Consider the following 9315-nt stretch of genomic DNA (forward strand, 5'->3'; position numbering starts at 1 on the left):
TTGTTATAATTTATTATTATTATTATTATTATTTTTATTATTATTATTATTATTATTATTATTATTATTATTATTATTATTGTTATTATTATTGTTATTATTATTGTTATTGTTATTGTTATTGTTATTGTTATTGTTATTGTTATTGTTATTGTTATTGTTATTGTTATTGTTATTGTTATGATTATTTATTATGTTGCTTAATAAACATAGCAAGATCCTAGGCATGATACTAACAAGATTAATAACAAACCCTAGTATGTCACTAAGCAATAAAAATCAAAGCTTTAGCCCTAACATGATACTAACATGAATTAATATTAGAAAGAACGTAGGAAGCATCATAACAATCATATTTAATATTAAAAACACTCTAGACATGATACTAGGAATCATAAATAACAATCTAAGCATGATATCTACATCATAAAATCAATTAAACCATTAAAGCACTTACTTGGATGCCTCGTACCTCTTTCTAATAACAAAATACACACGTTAGTAACTTCAAGGAAAATAATAAACAAACAATTAAATTAAATAATTGAAAGAGATATTTGGGACCAAACCCTCAGAAATTAAACCTTTCACGTCTAGGGCGAAGACAACTTCGAATATGGCTAGGTGTATCAAGATCTTGCGAATGCGGAATTTTGTATTCGAGAAAACAAAGTTTTAAAAAAAGAAAGAATGAATGATTTTAAGAAGAGAATTGAAGATTCTTGGTGAATGAATATTGATAATCCGTGAATGAAAACGAAGTTTTTGATACGACATTTATAGAGAAAAACATCCAAAAAAGATAATTTATCAAAACAGAGTCTGAAGAACGAAAAACCAACTTGGCGCCAGCCCTGGCTCATTGGCGCCAGGACCAGTGGCTAGCGCCAGGCGCCAATGGTTGGCGTCTGGCGCCAATCCTGATTCCAGGGTAAGGCCTGGGGTTGGACGCCAAACCGGATTTTAACGCGTTTTCGAAAATCTGATAATTTTATTGTACTGGAAGATAAAATAATATAATTTCAGTCGAAAATGCTATTTGATCTGATTAAAAACTCTGAAGAATCCTAATTTAATTAGGAATGATGAGACCTTCTAGAATGTTCTAGAAGACCAAAAACATTCCTAATTACATTAGGAATGATAAATCATATTAGGCCCTCCCCTAGATCATTGGGCCGTACTTAAAGCTCAAACCGGGCCCAGTCTAGTAAATTGGCCATAAATTCCTCAATATTCATCGGAATTGGGCTTATAATATATCGTTGGAAAGGTCTTTGCAAGCCCCATACAACTACACCACTATTGGACCCATATCATGGACCAACCAAACTGGATTGACTTTTTTCTTAAAATAAAGTTTTCAAAAACAGAGAGAAGAGAAAAGAAAAGAAAAGAAATAAAACTTTCCGCAACACTAGATCTTTCCACACTTTCTTTTCATTCGATTATGATTCGACGTGAAAGGCACTCATCACTGGGTTTGGTTTTGGGGAGACACAAATGGGTGTCTACAGAAGCCCCCACTTTGACTGAGTTTGGAGAAACGCAAGTTTCGAAAACGAAAGTCAAAGTATCGATAGGGACGGAGAATGATTCAGAACGTTCTGCGATCCTAAATCAATCTTATAACGCCGATACCTGCAAACTAGCATTAGTTAAACAGATAAAAGAGTTAAGAAACACGTATCTTGCACCGTCGAGCACACGTCTCTAAAAGTAACCAATTGTTGCTGCTGTTGTTGTTTTGATGACCTCCTGCAAGCTAGAGAATGCCATCCCGCTTGAAAACCGCTACGCCTTGTAACTGCTTCCAAAATAGAAGATTGCTTCGCCTGAAACTACCTTCTCCGCTGTGATAATATTCCACGTCCAAGGGAATATCATCGAAAATTATTTCTCTTGAAATAATTCTCATCCGCATTATGATCATCTTCCATGCCTCAGGAACTATGATCGAAGACAATTTCGCCCGAAATTACCTTCAGTTGTTTATGACAACTTTCCGCAAGCTAGGGAATGATGTCGAAGACATCTTCTCTTGAAGTTATCCTCATTTGATGCGATAATCTCCCAAAGGAAAATACCGAAGATCCACGCCCGTCGATCTCTAAAAGTTCGCCTGAACTTGCCTTTTGCTATGCCTGTATGTCGGCGCTCTTTGCTCTTGAACCTATATGTCGGTGCCTTTTGCTAACGAACCTGTATGTCGGTGCCTTTTGCTAATGAACCTGTATGTCGGTGCTTTTTGCTAATGAGCCAATGCTTAGGCGCTTTAAGCTTAGTGAGACGATCTTTTCATCAGGTCGATCACTTCATGTAATCAAGCCGATTACCTAATCATGTCAAATTGCTTAGAGGGGCTAACTGGCATACCAAGGAACCCAAAATATATTGCAGAAGACTAGCAAAACCCCAAAAGGTGGCTGGCTGCTTTGGCGTCGCTGAAAATCAATCAGCGCCAGACTTATGGCATTAGCGCCATGCGCTGAAATTGGCGTCTGGCGCCAAGCACAGAATGTGACGCCAATGCCTAGGGACTGGCGCCAGCACGGGAATCACTTTAAATTCCTGTTTTCAGTTCATTTCGTGCTCTGGTTTGCTGCGAACGCTGCTCGAAAGAAGTCGAAACTTCAATTGATCGTTGCTCATTCGTTTCTCAACCGAATTCGCTCAAATTTGTTGCAAATCAAAGCTCTTTTCATCCATATTCCCGATCTATGTAAGTTTTCCTCCAACTCACGTCGGTTTTTATGAATTTTTGGCATGTTCATTCACGAATTTCATGAAAATTCGAAACTTATGATGCTCAATTTGCTTTGCTTATCAAGTTTTATGCCATGAAATTGCTTGTTTATGTTTGTATATTGCCTTGGGAGTAATTTGAGACTTGTTTGACTCAATTTGGTGAAGAAATGAGCAATCCGCCATTGTTGGACCTCCTAAGGTCGTGAAAAACAATGTGACCCGTTCTTGTTGTTTTTGCTAGCAATTCTTGTTCAATTTGTCACAATAATCACTATAGTGTTGCAAGAAATTGTTTGATTGCTTGAAAAAAAATGCTATCTTGCTCAATTCGAATTTGTGCTCTGTTTTAGTACTACGTACTTTGTTTTTGCGAACATAGTATCATGTGGCTAGGCAAACCTTTAGATACTATAGAACTTAATTTATGATGATTCTGCACAATGTACCATGGCTAGACAACGAGGCTCAGGTTCACGGTCCCGAAACACTAGACGGGAGCATGAGCCCGTGGAGGACGACACCACACCGTCCACTTCGCTTGGTCAGTTCCCAGAGTGGGATGAGCAGACCTTGTTCTTTGCCCCTGTCCACCACATTTCTGAGAGGGTGAGACGGGGAACCGAGCTTGGGAGGACACGACATCACGGCTCTGGCTGCGATGGCCTAGGCGATTTGTATAGGATGCATATCGCCAGAGATCGAGAGACGAGACTCCTATGGGAGTCTTGCGGATTGGTTGCCCTGTTTGAGACCTCCGAGGCTATGGTTGCCTCCAGCGGGGGTCACCACGTAGTACGCGCTCTGGTGGAGTTCTTTTGGGACACCACCAACACCTTTCATTTTCCATGGGGGTGAGATGATGGTCACTCCTACAGACTTCAGTCTCTTCACAGGATTGGAGTTCTCTTCTGTGCCGCTGCCATTTGACGGCGGTATCGACGTGTTTTCTCCAGAGGTCGAGGAACTGTTGGGGCCGATTGCTGTTCGGGCCCGAGCTGAGGTCGAGACGACTCAGTTTAGTGCTAGAGGGATTCGCCGCTCGACGTTGGCAGCGGCTCTTGATGACGATGCGACCACCCGAGAGCAGCGGGTGCGCATCTTTGTGCTGATGTTGTTGTCAGGGAAATTCTCCCCTGATAGGGGTAGTAGGGCGTTGCTTTACTACCTCCCTGCTGTTCGCGATCTCCGGCGGATCGGGACTTATGACTGGGCCAGCTTGGCCTATACTGACTTCGTTCGCGCCCTGAGGGACTCGTGTCGCCACCGGTCTTTTAGGACGAATGTTGCTTTGTCTGCTTTCTGGAAAGTCGTAGAGGTAAACGTTATTCCCTATAAAGTTTAGCCCTATATGTTTAGTTAGCATTCACTCATACTTTAGCTTTTTTGTAGATCTGGTTTTATGAATACTTTCCTTCCATTGCGCCGGCGAGACCATCGCTGAGAGGGTATCCGGTGAGCGCCTCTTGGGGCGGCCACCATGTGGACCTGTCTACTGCACGTGTCCTGAGTCGGATCATCTCGGTACGATTTTTGGTGTTTATCTTGCTCTTTTGCGTGTTTTAGACATGTTCTTACCCGTTTGGTATTTTTATAGGGACCTGAGGTAGTATACCGGCCATGGGGCGGTTGGACAGTCCCTGGACTAGCGGTACAATACTCTGCTGAGCGTCGTTACTTTCTGGGGACCTACGGAGTAGTTGCGTACTTAGGAGAGAGAGTTGCTAGACATCACTCCTCCGATGCCTTTGTCGTTCCTGCTCCTCCACCACGCCACATGTTCGACGAGAGAGAGTTGTCGAGCATGGCTGAGGAGCCTGGTTCTCTTTGGCGGTCCCATGTGATCCTTGGGCGGAGTTATGCTGAGGAGCTACTTCCTTTGTTAGCTCCAGCCCCCGTGCCGGCCGAGGATGTGAGGGTAAGATTCTTAACTTTTTGTTTTTCACTAAGTAGCCCCCAAGTAATACCTTGCTGATTTCTTTTCTGTTTTATCAGGATGGTCCCACTGAGTTTGTGCCACCCCGTATGTCCATCCACTACTAGGGGATGTACGGGCCGATTGAGGAGATGATTTCTCCGGCTCCTGAGGGCGAGCGCTTCGTGGAGCGGTCGATTCCTCGTCACCACACCAGGGTAAGTCTAGCTCTAATTCAGAATCTTGTATTCAGTTATCATGCATTTTTACTGACTTAACTTTTCTTGACAGTCCTCACGCGAGGTGGTTTCGGCTATGGCACGATGTATAGATGCCTTCCGGAGCCAACTCGTCCGGATGAGGAACGCGGCTACTTGTCGTCGAGACGACGCTGTCCGAGAGGTAACTTTTCGTTACTTATTGTTTCTGCACTATTCTTCAGTTTTCACCTTGTTTCTGATTTAATTCTTTTTGCAGGGTCAGCCGATTGCTTCTCACACCCGTACGAGGCCTGAGGGGCGGAGAGATCTGGCGAGGTCTAGCTCGAGACGTCGTCGCACTTCGTCAGGAGGTAGAGGTGGGCGTTCCGAGGCTGCTCGAGCCGACGTTGCTGAGGGCTCAGGGTCTTCTTCTGAGGGTGCTCCTACTGCACCGGTGGGAGAGGCTACCTCGGCTTTCAGAGGTGGTGGGATGTACGAGGTTGGCTCGTCATCGCAGCAGCCTCCGCGGTCTCAGCCTCAGGTTGACCTTGGCTGGAGCGGTCCTGTTTTGAGTTTCCCTCCTCCTACGGAGACTGGAGTTGGTGCTGAGGCCGGAGCTGGTGGAGAGGTGACCCCTCGGACGGCGCAGTTTTATGGCATGATGGGCCTACGTCCTCCGGCGCCGTAGTTTACTTCTGTATATGTATTTTATTTTGACTTTTTATAGAACTTTGCCTTTGACTTGTTATTTAGACACTTTGTTCTGTATTATCTATTATTATGTTAGTGTATGTTAGTGTGTGCAGATGTGATAACAATTTTGCGCAAAAATTTCGTCATTTTTATTATTGATGGAGGGTATTATCCGACTCTCTCCCCCGAAAAGAAAAATAAAAAGGAAAAATAAGACGGAGAGAAAGGCTTGATTTTATAAAATCCAAGAGAAAATAAAAATTAACTAAAAATAATTAATTAAAAAAGGATAGAAAAATATGTAGAAGAAATGAAAACGGGGACTCAAAGTCATTAACCGACTCCGATTTAATATCAAAACGCAAACTGAGCACGCGCGGCTGTCCTGCTGACTTGGCGCCAGCTGGTGCCAGCCTGTGGCACGTGGCGCCAGGCGCTATTGCTAGCGTGTGGCGCCAATAGCAGATGGGTGACGCCAATTTCGGGTGTGTGACGCCAATTAACGCTGACTACGTATTCCAGTCAGGTTGAAATTCCTCGCAATTTGTGCATAAATAGCCCCCTGCTCAGCCGATTATTCACATAATTCCAGCGAAAAAATTATTTTTCTCTTTAGAAAAAATAATCATGTCTTTAGCCACTAAAACTTTCACCCAATATTCTCATGAATGGTATCGATCTCTCAATGCTAGAGAAAGAAAAGAATTGGATTTATTTCACTTGGGGGGAATATATGGCATTAAAGGGGTAGATCTAGACATAGACTTCATACATACTGCTTTAGAATACTGGAACATTGACACACATTGTTTTAGAATAGGGTATGATGAAATTAGCCCTTTGCCAGAGGAATTTGGTGCTATTTTAGGCTTCCCTGCAATAGACTTGGTAGTAATCCCTAGAGTAGATGCATATTACTATAAGGATTTTGAGCGCTTCTTTAACTTGAAGGAAAGAGATTTATCAAAAATAGTAGATGGCAACGTGGTGAACTTAAAGGAATTTGCACGCTATAATTTTGATAAACCGATTTCTGAATCTTTTCACATATATAGAAGAAGGGCGTTCTTATTCTGCATGGTTAATCAATATTGTCTTAGTAGTGGTAAAATTAATGAGGGTCAATCAATTATAACCACTGTGCTAGAACAAATTGAATCCGGGAGAAATCCAATGCTTTTGATAGTTGGAGAGACTATGATTAGTCTAGATGAGTTGAAAAGGGACCCAAGAGCACCTCTTCGCGGTTCTCCAATTTTATTACAGGTAGAAAAATAATATTTTTAATTACAGAAATCAAAAAATATATTTTTGTATTGTAATATTAATTTATTTGCATTGGAATTTTTCAGATGTGGCTAATGGAAAGGCTAAGATTTATTAGCCCTCCGGACGATATTGAAAGTTATACGCCCACTTGCTTTGTGAGAAGAAAGAAGCGCATCCCTAAAATTGGGCGCCATGGGTGGAAGAAAGTCTTTGAATCACGTGATTTCACTATCAAGTGGGTCATCCCATGGTGGAAAATAAAAAGGATGGTTGGTGTTAACAAGCAACCTTTCTGCCGTCTTCCAAGTTTGTCTCGCATGACATATTATTACCCCTGCAGAGTAAAGAGACAATATGGCTTGCTTCAAGATATTCCTTCCGGGGATCTTCGTCCTCCCTATGAGTATCCCATATCTCAAGAAGTAGATAAATTTGACACTTACTGGAGCGCTAGACCTTTATGGGAATGGATTACCCAAAAGGTTCCCCCTTCTTTGCCTAATGACGTAAAGAAGTGGTTGCTGAAGAAGTCTTCAATTGATCAGGGTAGAACTGACGTGAAGAATCGTCTAGGTGACAGGGTGACACCGGCCAAGGAACGCTTAGGTGCAAGAATTGAGTTCAAGACACCTATAATGCCTAAGAAGAAGAATACTACTAAAGACAAGGGGAAAAGGAAGGTTATAGACAAGAAGGCTTGGGTGGAAAAGAAGCATGGGGTGCTAGCTGAAGGAGAAACAATCTATTCTAAGATTGAATGTAGGTCCTCTAAAGGATGCCTACTAGCTAAAGTAATGGATGAAGAGGAGGAGGCAGAAAAGAATTGGAAAAAAGCAAAGAAGGAGAAGAAAGACTAGACCATTGCTTAGCTTTAGATTTATTAGATTCTTAATTAAAGTTAATTAATTTCAGCTTTATTTAAATTCCATTGACAATGTAATTTTATTTCATTAATGAAATTTCAGCTTTCAATTAAATTGTTACTTTAAATTTATTTTATTAAAGCAATGAAAAACCGAAAAACTTGATTTTCAAGAAATTCTTCGAGTACGGAAGTCGAAAATTTTCCGAAAAAACACCGAAATTCGCCCAGATTTTATTACTGAATTGGCGTTAATAATTGAGAATTGGCGCCAGCTATTGAGGTCTGGCGCCAGGCGCCAATACTGTCGTCTGGCGCTAATGGCTTTTTTCTGGCGCCAGGCTCTGCTCTATGACGCCAGTTGCTTTTCCGACTTTTGTTGTCTTTTTGTTGGTTCCGGAACGCGGAGATGTCAAAAAATAAAGTGGCCGCACCCATAATGGGTTGCCTACGTATCCTTTCTTAAGGAATCAGGCCGAACGTAGCTCTCTTGAGTGTCCTACTCAAGTAATTATGGGTAGTATTTTTTAAGTTGGTCAAGATTGGTCATGTTTGAGAATTCATTGCCATCCATGTCAGTTAATTTTGCTGCACCACCTGACAGGATTGTTTTGACAATGTAGGGGCCAGACCAATTAGGTCTAAACTTTCCCCTTGGATCTAAAACATTTTTTCTTAGCGCTTTTAATACCAAATCTCCTACTTTGATATTTCTTGTCTTGACCTTCTTATTAAAATGTCTAGCCATACGAGTTTGATAGCACTGAGTGTGATGTAGAACTTCTAGTCGTTTTTCATCGAGTAGGATCAATTCTTCATATCGTGCCCTAGACCATTCGACTTCATCGAGTTTACTCTCTAGCGCAATACGTAGAGATGGTATTTCTAGTTCGATAGGTTGTACGACATCCATTCCATATACCAAAGAAAATGGTGTATTTCCTGTTGACGTACGGATTGACATGCGATAACCCCACAATGCAAAGTGAAGCTTGTCAGGCCAATCCTTATAATTTTCTGTCATTTTCTCGATGATAACCTTTAAATTCTTATTAGCTGCCTCGACTGCTCCGTTTGCTTGAGGTTTATAAGGGGACGAATGATGATGTTGGATACCATATTTATGTAGCAATTCTTCACATTCGGCTTGAAAGTGAGTTCCATTGTCACTTATCATTTCATGTGGGACTCCATATCGACAAATGATATTTCTCTCGATAAAAAGTACTACATGTTTTGCGGTGAGTTTAGCATATGATTGTGCTTCAACCCACTTTGTAAAGTAATCAATTGCTACTAGAATAAATTCATGGCCTCCTGTCCCTGGAGGAGTGATCTTGCCAATTATGTCAATTCCCCATGTAGAGAATGGCCATGGTGATGTGTAGGTGTAGAGCAAAGATGGAGGAACGTGCTGTAAATTGGCATAAATTTGACACTTAGGGCATCTTTTTACATATTGATGGCAATCCCTATTCATGGTAGTCCAATAATACCCTTCTCGCATTATTTTCTAGACTAACATTTTGCCATTTATATGAGTTCCACAGATTCCTTCGTGGACCATTCTCATTATTCTTTGTGCATCCACCTTCCCTACACATAGGAGGGCTCGACCTCTAGGTACCCTT

General features: G+C 41.7%; 1 protein-coding gene across 1 annotated transcript; it reads left to right on the plus strand.

The window, feature by feature from the left end:
* The first annotated feature begins 4135 nt into the window (after positions 1–4135).
* LOC145634687 (uncharacterized) lies at positions 4136–5651 on the plus strand. The gene is made up of 5 exons (XM_081686089.1): positions 4136–4269; positions 4343–4663; positions 4741–4878; positions 4952–5062; positions 5138–5651. The coding sequence occupies exons 3-5, from the start codon at positions 4792–4794 to the stop codon at positions 5546–5548; spliced, it is 609 nt and encodes a 202-aa protein (XP_081542215.1). The 5' UTR covers positions 4136–4269; positions 4343–4663; positions 4741–4791; the 3' UTR covers positions 5549–5651.
* Positions 5652–9315: the final 3664 nt, after the last annotated feature.

Source organism: Chenopodium album, chromosome 6, assembly GCF_948465745.1.
Source record: "Chenopodium album chromosome 6, dcCheAlbu1.1, whole genome shotgun sequence".
NCBI lineage: Eukaryota > Viridiplantae > Streptophyta > Magnoliopsida > Caryophyllales > Amaranthaceae > Chenopodium > Chenopodium album.

Bases quoted from the DNA above. Each gene is read 5' to 3' on its own strand.
- LOC145634687 (XM_081686089.1), top strand. From the start codon at position 4,792: ATGTACGGGCCGATTGAGGAGATGATTTCTCCGGCTCCTGAGGGCGAG. The intron at 4,879-4,951 runs GTAAGTCTAGCT...TTTTCTTGACAG, and splicing joins TTCCTCGTCACCACACCAGG to TCCTCACGCGAGGTGGTTTC. The intron at 5,063-5,137 runs GTAACTTTTCGT...TTCTTTTTGCAG, and splicing joins GAGACGACGCTGTCCGAGAG to GGTCAGCCGATTGCTTCTCA.